Source organism: Apium graveolens, chromosome 5 (genome assembly GCF_009905375.1).
Source record: "Apium graveolens cultivar Ventura chromosome 5, ASM990537v1, whole genome shotgun sequence".
NCBI lineage: Eukaryota > Viridiplantae > Streptophyta > Magnoliopsida > Apiales > Apiaceae > Apium > Apium graveolens.
In genome coordinates this window covers 17,644,919-17,658,864 of record NC_133651.1, presented here as the reverse complement: position 1 = coordinate 17,658,864, position 13,946 = coordinate 17,644,919, and the positions used below count along the sequence as shown (strand labels likewise).

Genomic DNA, 13,946 nt, shown 5'->3' with positions numbered 1-13,946 from the left:
AACCTCAAGAGGGACACAAAACACAGAGAATGGCAGCTGTTTAAAAGGTCTTGCAAAAGGCAAAACAGTACAGAAATCTCAAGAGCTCGTGGAATTCAAGTTTGGCTTACTGGAAGAAAGATATGTTAAGCAATTTGGCTTACCGGAAGAAAGATATGTTAAGCTAACATCATTACTTTACGTTTCAATCAGTAAGGCTCTGCTGAATTGGGATAGAGAACATGTCCAGGGATGCACATATAAGTCCTTTTTCCTCTTTGAAATCTTGTATCTTCTTCATCTTCTAAATCACCCGGCTTAAATTGTAATATTGGCCAAGATAAAGGGAATATAATTTTCTAAGTAACTATATGTTTCTGGAAGGTATTATAGTAGTTTGTAAAGTATCTCACACATCAAAACAATGGAATTTATTATTATCGTTTAAGTTTGAGAGACAAATTACAAAAACTAACATATAATAACTTCCCTAGTTCCTAGCACAAACTTCAATGTAACAGCAAAAGAATAATTACAAGAGCCACTCCCTAATCCAGGGTGACATTGACAAGCTTACATATCAGGAGATGTTCACCGACACACTAATGTAGATTTATGGTTTTGGTCGTGGAGAAGCATTGCCAGCATTTTTCTGCATGATATTTGGTTTTGTGAACCAGGTTGTGTAAAGAAACTGTTTCTGTGGTCCCACGTGATTACATATCTGCCTAAGCTTCTGCCTCTCCCTCATCCACCTCAAAACAATTTTCATGTGTCTCTTGCTTGTCAGTCCTCTCACACCAACTTCCTGATGATAATCATGAAGAAGAGAGATAAAAAGGATGAATGTGATATTCATGTTCTAAAGATCACATAATTTATTCATAACGTGTAAGAGAGTGAGAATTAACACTTCTAACAAAGTAATCCTATTTTTGGCACTCTATTCGTATTCATCCTTAGGTAAAAAGGCGAAACACACATGACAGACTGAAAAGCATGATCATGAATTTCGGGATCCAAAGATGTTTACTTCATTCTTTCAGGCAAAGGCTACAAGGATGCACATCATAGTGTAAAAGAGACATTTCTATTGCTCGAACCATGATATAGAAAGAATAACATCATACTATAATTCTTTAAAAGTGAAGATGACATGACAACTTAAGTCACTACAGTTTAAACAAAAAGGCAGTAAGGAAATTACGTATTATGTTAACACACTACTCCACAAAAGGATTATCAATTGAAGAAGCACCGCATATAACAAAGCTTTTAAAATGAGACTAAAAAATGTTTATAAACCGCTGTTGGTTTAACATTCAAGTTCATGAACTGCCAGAATCAGCATGCTAATCACCTTTCGAGGGGAAAAAAAGCCCAAAATAAGGCTCGTACTTAACACAAACAAAAAAATGAAATAAAAGAACAACAGAAAAATCAGATTAGAAACTCCTATGTCTTGCTATCAAAGTTGTTTCACCTTATAATTTAGCGTGTATATATATTAATATACTACAGGAAAGTGATAATTCTCAAATGTAAAAATCTCTTAATTTGTGGCAACTACATTCTAACGAGGAAAAAACTGAAGCCTACATCAATTATATGCTGCCAATTTAAGATGTATTCGTAAGCAAAATTCAAACAAGATATTTTTTTAATTCCACTTCTTATTGAAACTACACATAGAGTCATATACTCGACAAAGGAAGAAATAATGAGAAAGCAGCAAGCAGTTACCTTGACACGCTCCCAAGTATCTGCAATGGTGAGCGGACCATGCTCTTTAACAATATCAAATATAACCCTGGTAATTGTCTGTGTCTGCTCCGGTGGCGTTTTAAGCTCAATCGGCTTCATCTTTGGCTTCGGTTTCTTCCCAACATATCGAACGATAGTCGCAAACATCACAGCTCACAATATTATATCAGTCGCTTACAGTCCAACTTATAAGGCTTTCAAATTTCACAGTTCTACAATAATTGAACAAAGAATTTCAGTTTCATTTCTCTATACATACGATTATGAATAGCAAAAAGTTCAACGCATAATCTGAAAAATCAAAATTACATAGTCTAGCATCTCGAATCAGTTCAAATATATTTGAATTTCAATATAGAGTTAACCAATTCAATCATATACAACTTGAATAATTGAGTTGTGCATACAATTTTAGAGTGGTGCAAACAATAAAATAAAATTCATATATGTACATGTATGTATAATTTGATAAGCATGGAAAAAAAATTAGGAATTAGGGTTTAGCGAGTACCTTCAAACCAACACTCAAAACCCCAAATATTACTAGCAACTGAATTTGTTGATTTTATTATTTCAGACCTCAAGATTATATGAAATTACTATTTTACCCTCAGCATTACTGCTTTTTGCATGATTTTCTAATCTTTCTTTTTTTAATAATTCCTTGTACATAGGCATTGATTGTGATTTGCTTGATGAGAATACCATAGTTAATGCGTGTGTCCAAATTTATTGTGATTATTATTTTCGGAATGTGATTTGTCAGCTGTTTGATGGATTAGTCGGGGTTAGTGTTGCATGTGAACAATAGGCTGCTCGTGACTATGCAATTTGGGATCGGAAAGTTGCCAAAGAATCTGGACTGTTTGATCTCTTCATGATGGGGGTGGACGCTTGGAATGAGTCATTTAGCTTATGCAAACTTCATTGAGCTTTGAACCTACCTATTGCTATTATAAGTTCTGTTCTCTTGCATCCTAGCATACACGCTTCTGGTGGAACATGCCATATTGTTGAAGATAACAAGTTGTTGCAAGAGTTAAAAAGATCGTGAAAACAAATGGTATGAAGATTACATCTACCAGCTTGTATCAAGCAAAGATAGGAGGAGGTTCAGTTGAGAAGCCAATTCTAAAAAAAGGTGTGGCTGCTGGGATTCGAGCCCAGGTCTCCACGGCCACAACGTGGAATTCTAACCACTAAACTACAGCCACATGATGACAATTTTTCGCAACGTTAACATATAATCAACGTTTTCCTGTTTTTTTTGAAGATTTGTGACAGGAACATTACCCTTAGCTGATGAGCGAGGGGTAGAAGAGAAGGCCTAGCATGAGAGGGTGGAAGCTGTCAAAGTAGCCAAGTCAACTGCCTGCTAAACAACTCATGCCAAAGGCCAAAGGGCTGTGGCAACAAATAAGCAATATATAAAGCCGATAAGTTACCCCCTTGGATGGGAAGTAGCTAAGCAGGCAATCATCCTTGGCTTCCAAACAGACTCTCTCCTTCATGTAAGACCTCCTTTCTATGTTCATTTTATTTTTATGCATCCCTGTGCTCCGATACATCTGGTTCCCCCGATACTGAATTTATAGCGAACTTGCACAATAAAGCTAGAATTTTTGTGATTCCATTTCAAGTCAACTTTCCTTTTCCTCCCCCTTCATGTGCATGCATGGTTCCTAGTAGATAGTAGGAACATATTCCAGCATCATCATTCTTTTATATAGCACAACGGCCATCCAAGTTGCACTGGTATGTCAACCCTCTGTCCTTTATTGTCAATGATACACCTTAACTAAAGCAAATATTTTCAACTCATATTGTTGACCCTAGTTCACTCTGAGAGATTTTGTAACTAGTGTTTTAGGGACATTTGGCTTGCGGATAAGATCAGTAGAAAGATCCTAACAGACTAGTCTTTTGCAAGTGCCCTCAACATGGCATTACTGTCATTCAATAGGAACTGGCCACTTGCACCCTGCTGTAACTTGGATTTGGACAGTCATCACAAGATTTCATTTAAGCGTGAAGTTGAATCAACCAGCAGGTTAATCACACAATCTTTGGCTCTAAGCCCTTGAGTTAAGAACATCATTCCAGGCAATGAAATTGCCTTGTGCATGATAAATTTAATCGAATTGCAACACCATAATTTATATTTTCCCCCCTCGGCCCCTCCCCTTGAATATAACTGCATTAACTTGGTTCTGATAAATTCAAGAGATAAAAAAATTTCAAATATTGATACAAAAACTTCTATTCAATAAGTACATCTGAAAAGTTCATCCTCAATAATGCAGACAGCTAGTATGTTGACTAGAAACAGTGGCTATTTCCTAAGATTCTGCATTAGCTGCTGATAAAACTTCAAGTAAATGCTAGATGGTTCATTGTCACGCTATTTCTACTATATCATTCTTACTTTGGTTGTCAGAGGGAACTTGTGGTAGATGGCAGGAAGCATATTAGAAAATAAATTTCAAGAACTGCTACATTAGTTTAACAGAGATGAACTTTATGGCATTTAGGTAGCCCAAATCTCAATCAGAATCAGGATATATGCGGAGGTTCTCACTGTTTTGCGTCTGTTTTTTTCATTAACATTGTTATTGTCTTCTTTCTTCTCGTTGAGTATACTTGTGAAGGATGCAATTTTGCTGCTTTTATATTCGGTTTAGATAATATTTAATAGTAACACCTGATATAAAAACGCAGGAGTGCTCCACATCTGAATTTTAAATAGAGAGATTCTTCGCCTCTTTAGTAACGCCAAGTTCTGAGAAAGTAACAAGAATTGAAATCCCACCAAACATTAAGGCAAATCAACCTTCGTTTTCACCACAAACCCATAAACCACTCTGCCATGGCACGTGGAAAATATGCAATGGCTTTGTACAGGCATGTAGTAAAACCTCTTGATTAAGTTTACAGAGAGGGGACTGAATAATGTTTACTAATATGGAGGACAGGCGCATTACAAGCAGCTCCACGCTAAAGATATGCTAGAAGAATTAGTACAGAGAATATTTTCATAGTTGATCAACGACTCACTTAATCATGGTTAGGGAATAAAATGCGAGCCGTGCTAATAAAATTCAAAAAAATAGAGAATAATGCTGGTAGATGACCAAACAGATTCCTAAAAGACCATGTAAACGACAACAAAGATAAAACAAACGCAATGTAGTAGTAAATACAGTACAAAAATATCACTGGCACATAGAATAAATAGAAAAGAGAACTGCCGGGCTAAGTTAAATGAAATGTGTGAAAAATACTACTATGTAATTTTTATAGTCCTAGACTCACACTAGTCAATATTGCTATCTACTTCAGTGGCTCATCACCAGTCCTTTTCTTCTTCTCTTCTTTAAGAAAACTAACAAGTGCTTCAAGACAAACATCAGCATCACATATCCTCATAAGTTCTTCAGCAACTTCAGCAGGGGTGACTTCCACGATTCCTAATAGCTCTTCTATCTCCTTGAATCGCCAATGCTCATGTTTGACATCCAGATAGGTGGAAGCTAAAGTCTTGAAACCATTGATGGCAAGATAAGACATGTGAATGTGCATGTCCATTCGTCCAGGACGCAACAATGCAGGATCAAGTCTGTCCTTGTGATTGGTTGTGAAGATTATAATCCTCTCATCTCCACAGCTTGACCATATCCCGTCTATGAAATTCAAGAGTCCTGATAATGAAAACTGATAATGAAAACTGAGGATACCACAAATAAAAAGTGTAGATACTCAAAATTATTATGAACAAATAGAAAACTTCTTTTAATTAATTAACAAGCACAGATTTAAAATTAGAAAGTCACCTTTAGAGACTTAGATTTAGGCTTTTTTGCTTTGAGTCGTTCGATCAGGCAAATCAACGCTACAATCAATATCTTCAATCACAAGAATGGATCTGTTTACAATCCCCTGCAACAAATTCCTGAACACATCGTCGCTGCCTACATTTGTAAGCTGCAAATCATAGATATCAAATTTTAGATAATTGGCCATAGCTGCTACCAAACTTGATTTGCCTGTCCCTGGTGGCCCGTACAACAAGTATCCTCTCTTGCAAGCCCTTCCTACCCTCTTAAAATATTCTCTCCGCTTCAAAAACAAATCCAGGTCATCCTGAGAGCTTTCTTCTCACTAGGCTCCATTGCCAATGTCTCGAATGTCGATGAATGATCCAGATTAAAGGATGATGTTAATCATATAGATTAAGAGCAAGAGCCAAAGTTGCAGCCAGACTCAGCAAAAGAAATAAATTCTGATATGCTAAAGGCTGATATGCTAAAGTCTGATATGCCAGCTCAGGTCCAGCACATGACAGCTCAGCTCCAGCACACAATGAGTCTTGTGTCAGATATATAAGTCAGCCAGAGAGAGAGAAAGATAAGCGTTGTAAAAATAAACTTGTTCACTATTAAATAAAATCTTCTTCTTCATGATTGCTGTATGTTTCATTTCTACATCTTAAACTCCATTAATGGAGTTTCATTTACGAAAGTGACATGGTATCAGATAGGTGGAAGCTAAACACTTGAAGCCATTCATAGTAAGATATGACATGTGAATGTGCATGTCCATTCGTCCAGGACACAACAATGCAGGATCAAGTCTGTCCTTGTGATTGGTTTTGAAGATTATAATCCTCTCATCTCCACAGCTTGACCATATCCCGTCTATGAAATTCAAGAGTCCTGATAATGAAAACTGAGGATACCACAAATAAAAAGTGTAGATACTCAAAATTATTATGAACAAATAGAAAACTTCTTTTAATTAATTAACAAGCACATATTTAAAATTAGAAAGTCACCTTTAGAGACTTAGATTTAGGCTTTTTTGCTTTGAGTCGTTCGATCAGGCAAATCAACGCTATAATCAATATCTTCAATCACAAGAATGGATCTGTTTACAATCCCCTGCAACAATTTCCTGAACACATCGTCGCTGCCTACATTTGTAAGCTGCAAATCATAGATATCAAATTTTAGATAATTGGCCATAGCTGCTACCAAACTTGATTTGCCTGTCCCTGGTGGCCCGTACAACAAGTATCCTCTCTTCCAAGCCCTTCCTACCCTCTTAAAATATTCTCTCCGCTTCAAAAACAAATCCAGGTCATCCTTGAGAGCTTTCTTCTCACTAGGCTCCATTTCCAATGTCTCGAATGTCGATGAATGATCCAGATTAAAGGATGATGTTAATCATATAGATTAAGAGCAAGAGCCAAAGTTGCAGCCAGACACAGCAAAAGAAATAAATTCTGATATGCTAAAGTCTGATATGCTAAAGTCTGATATGCCGGCTCAGGTCCAGCACATGACAGCTCAGGAAGGACCAGCACAACACAACTCAGTAAAAGTTAGTTACAGATTAGTGGCTTATAATGAGTCTTGTGTCAGATATATAAGTCAGTCAAAGAGAGAGAGAAAGATAAGCGTTGTAAAAGTAAACTTGTTCACTATTAAATAATATCTTCTTCTTCATGATTGCTGTATGTTTCATTTCTACATCTTAAACTCCATTAATGGAGTTTCATTTACGAAAGTGACATGGTATTAGAGCTAGTTATATAATATCATCAGCTAGATAAATACATATATATGTACTCATACGCATCTGCTCTTCGATCAAACTCATCAAATCAAAGTAATCGAACATCTACAATGGCGAATAATACAGTCATTGATATAAATCATCCGTATTATCTCAGTTCATCTGATCATCCAGGCTTATCACTAGTTACAGAGTTGTTAAACAACCAAAACTATCACCACTGGAGCCGTTCGGTTACGATCGCACTATCTGCAAAATTAAAGCTTGGATTCATCGATGGAACACGACCAAAACCTGCAAATAACTCTCCTCAGTTGAGTTTGTGGACGAGAAGCAATGATCTGGTTATATCCTGGCTTCTCAATTCCATTTCATTAGAAATTCGTAAAAGTGTTGTTTATCTCACCACTGCAAAGCAGATCTGGGATGATCTCTCTGCAAGGTACTCTCAGAGTAATGTTACTCGTCTGTTTCAACTTCGAAAAGATCTAGCATCTCTAAGTCAAGGTACGAAATCAATAACTACCTATTTTACTACATTTCGAAGCATGATTGATGAACTTGACAATCTATCACCAATACCTAAGTGTGTTTGTACTGCTACTAATTGTGCTTGTGGAAATGCTCAAAAAATGTTTGAGTATGAGAAATTAACTAAGTTTAGTCAGTTTCTGATGGGATTAAGTGAGCAGTTCACATCTGTTAGAGGTCAGATTCTGCTCATGAATCCACTACCTGATATTAGTCAAGCTTATTCAATGTTGCTGCAAGAGGAAAATCAGAGAGACTACTCTAGTATTGTGATTGTTGTTCCTGAAAACATTGCTATGAATGCAAAACTGCACACTAGCTTTAAGCCAAAGTAATTCAAGAAATTCACAGATCCAAGTGTGATGTGTGACTACTGTAAGATGCAAGGTCATGTGAAGGATAAGTGTTTTACACTTCATGGATATCCTGATTGGCATAGATTGTATGGTCAGCCAAAACCAAAGGTCAAATCAGCACAAAAAAGTTTAATGCTAATGCTGTCACAACTGCTGATGTTGAACAATCTGAAACTGCTGCTGTTACTGGTACAAACAAGGAGTCTATTTCAATGTTCACTGAAAGTCAATACCAGCAACTTCTGAATCTACTTCAACAGACTCAGGGCAAAACACCTGCTATCTCTAATGCTACATGGATGACTACTGCTAAGTCTGAACCAAACTGTGCAGGTACACTTCAATGCATTGTTCCTGTTTGTCAAGCCAATAGTGTTCAGTTTAATATTTTTGCACATACTTGGATTCTAGACTCTGGTGCTACACACCATATAACTCCTCATAAAAATCTATTAGTCAATATACAACATGTTGAGTCTGAATTGCTTCTTCCAAATGGTCACAGATCTTGTGTTACTCAAACTGGACATGTAATTCTTAATTCAGAAATTACTCTGAAAGAAGTATTATATGTTCCAGATTTCAATATAATTTGTTATCTATACCTAAACTCACGGCAGATAATGCTTGCATTATTTCTTTTTTTTCTTCAAAATATCTGTTTCAGGACCCTACTGTTCAGAAGAAGACAGAGATTGGTGAATTAGATGCATGCCTGTACAAACTTCATACAAATCATCTCATTTCTTATGCTAATGTGTGTAGTATCTCAAGTAATCAGTGGCACACAAGATTAGGGCATCCTTCATTGTATGTTCTTAAAAAAATCCCAGAATTAGGAGTTCATGATAATGCTGATTGTTGTGATGTTTGTCAATTCTCAAAACAAACTAGAATTCCTTTTTCAGATAAACAGTCTTCTGTTAGTGAGTGCTTTGATATTGTTCACTGTGATGTTTGGGGGCCATACAGATATAACACTCATGGCAAATGTAATTCTTTTCTCACTATTGTAGATGAATTCTCAAGGTGTACTTGGCTATATCTTTTGTCTGATAAATCTCAAGTGACTTCTTTGCTTCTGTCTTTTATGTCTTATGTATCAAATCAGTTCAAAAAGACTATTAAGACAATAAGAACTGAAAATGGTACAGAATTTGTTAATTCCATTCTTACAACAAAAATGCAAGAGTTGGGTATCATTCATCAAACTACTTGTGTTTACAGTCCTCAGCAAAATGGTATTGCTGAGAGAAAACATCAGCACTTGCTCAATGTTGCTAGATCTCTTAAATTTCAATCAAATGTTCCTATTACCATGTGGGGGGATTGTGTCTTGACAACTGCTCATCTTATAAATCTTCTTCCTACTATTCATTTGAATAACAAATCCCCATATGAAATTCTATTTTAAAAAAAACAGACTATTCAAGTCTCAATAACTTTGGATGTTTGTGTTACATCAGTAATTTCCATACTGATGGTGATAAGTTTGCTCCCAAAGCACTCAAATGCCTATTTTTTGGTTACCCTTTCAATAAAAAAGGATATAAGGTGGTTGATCTTGATACTAAGAAATGCTATGTTACCAGAGATATAGTCTTTAAAGAGGATATTTATCCATTTAAAGACAAATCTCCTCCTATTCCTGATACATCTCCTGATAACTTGATGTTTCCAGCATCTCCTTTACAACATGACACTGATAATTCTGTTGTTCATTTTCCTGATCATGCTACTAATTATGATACTAACAGTACAACTACTTCTGTCATTCGACCAGTAAGAAACAAAACTCTTCCTGTCAAACTAAGAGATTTTACAGGTCTGCCAAGGCATCTAATTCCCCACTCTGCAACTTCTATAACTGATCAGGTAAACAATGTTTCTTGTTCTTATCCAATTCAAAACTACATATCTTATGACAATGTGTCATCATCATACTCCAAATTTTTAGCTGCTACTGTTCAGTCATCTATACCATACACCTATAAGCAAGCTTCTACTGATCACAACTGGTTGCAAACTATGAAAATTGAGCTGAATGCACTAAAGAGTAACAACACATAGGAAATTGTTCCTAAACCACAGAATCAACATATAGTAGATTGCAAATGGTTGTTCAAAATCAAATACAAGCCAGATGGGAGTATTGAAAGGTACAAAGCAAGATTAGTGGCCAAAGACTTCACTCAGACTTATGGATTGGATTATTTTGAAACTTATGCACCAGTTGCTAAAATGACTACTGTCAGATTACTTATTGCTGTTGCAGCTACTAAAGATTGACCAATTTCTCAATTCGATATTACAAATGCCTTCTTACAAGGTGATTTGAATGAAACTGTATATATGAGACTTCCACCTGGATATCTTCAATTGTCCACCTGTGTTGATCTTACTAGCATCACAAATCCTTCTAATGTTGTTTGCAAACTCAAAAAGTCTTTGTATGGTCTTAAACAAGCTCCAAGATGTTTGTTCACTAAATTCTCCAAGGCTTTAATAGAGTATGGCTGTAGTCAGTCACATTCTGACAACAACTTGTTCACATTGACATCCAACAATCAATTTGTGGCAGTCTTAGTCTATGTGGATGACATCCTGATAACAGGCTCTTCCAAGTCTCTTATGTAGCAAGTTATTGAATTTTTGGCTACAAAGTTCAAAGTTAAAGATTTGGGATCCCTTAAATACTTCCTTGGCATTGAGGTTTCCAGGACTTCAGCTGGAATCTACTTACATCAAAGTAAGTATACTCTTGACATACTCAAGGATACAGGCTTACTAGCTGCTAAACCATCCAAGATTCCTATTGAGCAAAATTATAATCTCCAAGATAATGTCAGTCCTCTTTTACCTGATTCCAGTGCCTCTTCCTATAGAAGAATTGTGGGAAGATTACTATATCTTATAGTCACCAGGCTTGATATCTGTTACTCTGTCCAAGTGTTATCACAATTTATAGCAACTCCTAGGTCTGATCATTTACGAGCTGCTCATAAGGTTGTTAGATATCTCAAAAATGCTCCTGGCCATGGTATTTTAATGTCTTCTCATAATCCAATGTCTCTATCTGCTTACCGTGATTCAGATTGGGCAGGTGATAAAACTTCTAGACATTCTCTTACTGGCTACTGTGTTAAGTTCGGCAATTCTTTAATTTCCTGGAAGTACAAGAAATAACACACTATTTCCAGGTCATCAGCTGAAGCTGAGTACAGAAGTATGGCTGATACTTGCTGTGAACTGACTTGGTTGTTGAATTTGTTTAAAACTTTCCAAATCCAGTCTCTTACTCCTGTTACTCTTTATTGTGACAATAAGTCAACCATTTATATTGCTTCCAACTCAGTTTTTCATGAAAGAATAAAACACATTGAGTTAGATTGTCATTTGGTTAGAGAGAAGTTACAATTGGGCATGATCCAACCAACCTACATCAGCACTTCTTTACAACCTGCAAATATTTTTACAAAGGCATTATCTTTTGCTTAGCTGCTTTTCTTTAACTCTAAGTTAGGAGTTTGTAATCTGTTTTCTCCTCCTAACTTGAGGGGGGATGTTAATCATATAGACAAAGAGCAAGAGCCAAAGTTGCAGCCAGACTCAGCAAAAGAAATAAATTCTGATATGCTAAAGTCTGATATGGTAAAGTCTGATATGCTAAAGTCTGATATGCCAGCTCAGGTCCAGCACATGACAGCTCAGGTCCAGCACAACACAGCTCAGCAAAAGTTAGTTACAGATTAGTGGCTCACAATGAGACTTGTGTCAGATATATAAGTCAGTTAGAGAGAGAGAGAAAGATAAGCGTTGTAAAAGTAAACTTGTTCATTACTAAATAATATCTTCTTCTTCTTCATGATTAATGTATGTTTCATTTCTACATCTTAAACTCCATTAATGGAGTTTCATTTACGAAAGTGACAGATGACCAAGACCCTGATCCGGTAAGTGTGAAGTTTTATATCAGTACTTGCATGTTGCATATTTTTTGCTTCTTCCAGGACAAACGGTATGTACGAATTCATGACAAGATCCTAGTGTATTTTCTCGAAACGAAGCTCATACCAATTTTGCTTGTACTTCTCGGATTTTTCATTTGGATGTTGGTTAAGGTATGCCCATGTAATCTCAACACCTCGGTAGACTTCAGTTATAGTTTCTTCCTTGGCTAGTTTGGCAGTAATTCTGTCGCTTTTCTGGCTTAGCTTGTTAATCTTGAGACGATTAGTTATGGGAGAGGCTTTGGTGGACATGTAAGTTTGAAATGATTGAAATAGATAGTTACTATAAGAATATTCCAGACTTTTCGACTATCAGAGTGAGCACCGAATTTTCTTTATTAGGGATGCGGCTCTTGAAGAAGCGAGATACGACAGAGATAACATATTCTTGAACCTGACGAGGAACTATTTGGTGAAAAGTGGTCCTCAGAAGCATGACTGAGGATGAAAGTGATGCTTATGCAACATAAACTGCTGCTGGTGAAGGCATAGCATTCATACTCATCGTCGACATGTTGCAGAAATAATTTTCTGAGTGTAAGATTAAATTTCACCAGGCTAAGCTAGCTAAGAATAATTTTCGATGAATGTTTAGAATAATTAGTAGGAGTTAGGGTATATATAGGATAAAAGATCGTAGCATGCAAGCAAAAATCATTACAGTAATGGTAAGATGATTTATGATGACTCTGGTTAATCAAATTTCCGCTTGGACACCAAGTCTTGGGATTATCTCTTTTTATACACTTTTTATTTTCACTTTCATCGCTAATATCTAAAAGATTTGGCAAAATGTTCAAATTTTACTATTTCTTTGCATATATGTTCTGAATAAATTTGAACCTTGATTAATTGCTCTTGTAGTTGTAGTTGTTTGTGTAGTGCACAGAGAAACAAATAGCAGCAATAAATATATCAAACCACAGTATACTAAAAACACACAAATTTAAGTGGTTCGGCAAAGTGCCTACATCCACCGAGACTACTGATATTATTAAACAGAGTGAGGAAATTACAGGGAAGAACTAATTCCCTCAGTAATAATATCCCAAGTGTTTCACAGGTGTTTCCCAGAGTTGTAGAAACTTACATACATAAACTAACATCCTAAGTTTTGCTCTATCTTCTGATTTCTAAATTGATATCTATAAAGATGGAAGAGTACTGAATTTATAATACTTGTCTCCATTACAAACAAGAACCATAAATCAACAGCCAACTAACTTGTGCCTGCAATTTCTTCATTTCATACTTTTAGGTTGAAATATCAGTCCCATCATTACCAAGACAATCAATTTCCTAACAAGACAAAAAACTCTTGTTGACTTAGGATGAAGGATGAGCCAGAAAACAACAATCTTCACCTTGGCGAAACTTCACTCAACGCGGCCTCCAAAACGCCCTAGGCGCTCTAATTTCGAGAGATGTTGATCAAGTTTAAACAGTGTTTAAACTTGAACCCTGAAACTACTTTTGTTAGCATGTCTGCAGGGTTATTTGCAGTGCTTACCTTCTGAAGTAGTACACTTCCATCCTCAATAATTTTACGAACAAAATGATAACGAACATTGATGTGCTTAGTGCGACCATGATGAACCTGGTTCTTTTCCAAACAAATGGCACTCTGGCTGTCAAAAAAAAACCTTCACATTTTTCTGAACAATTCCTAAATCTTTGGTCAATCCGAGAAGCCAAATAGCTTCTTTAAATGCTTCAGTTACAGTCATGTATT

The 13,946-nt window shown here is 36.2% G+C and overlaps 1 protein-coding gene, 1 non-coding gene and 1 pseudogene across 2 annotated transcripts; all 3 read right to left on the bottom strand.

Annotated features, from left to right (window-relative positions):
• Positions 1–393: 393 nt before the first annotated feature.
• LOC141723542 (uncharacterized) lies at positions 394–2,383 on the bottom strand. The gene is made up of 3 exons (XM_074525372.1): positions 2,255–2,383; positions 1,723–1,955; positions 394–787 (listed from the first exon to the last, which is right to left on the bottom strand). Exons 2-3 carry the CDS (start codon positions 1,888–1,890, stop codon positions 593–595), a joined length of 363 nt encoding a protein of 120 aa, XP_074381473.1. The 5' UTR covers positions 1,891–1,955; positions 2,255–2,383; the 3' UTR covers positions 394–592.
• Positions 2,384–2,885: 502 nt separating this feature from the next.
• TRNAH-GUG (transfer RNA histidin (anticodon GUG)) lies at positions 2,886–2,957 on the bottom strand. The gene has a single exon. It is a non-coding gene; the product is annotated as a tRNA-His (tRNA).
• A 1,984-nt stretch (positions 2,958–4,941) lies between these two features.
• Positions 4,942–12,719, bottom strand: LOC141659867 (AAA-ATPase At5g17760-like; annotated as a pseudogene).
• Between the last annotated feature and the right edge of the window lie 1,227 nt (positions 12,720–13,946).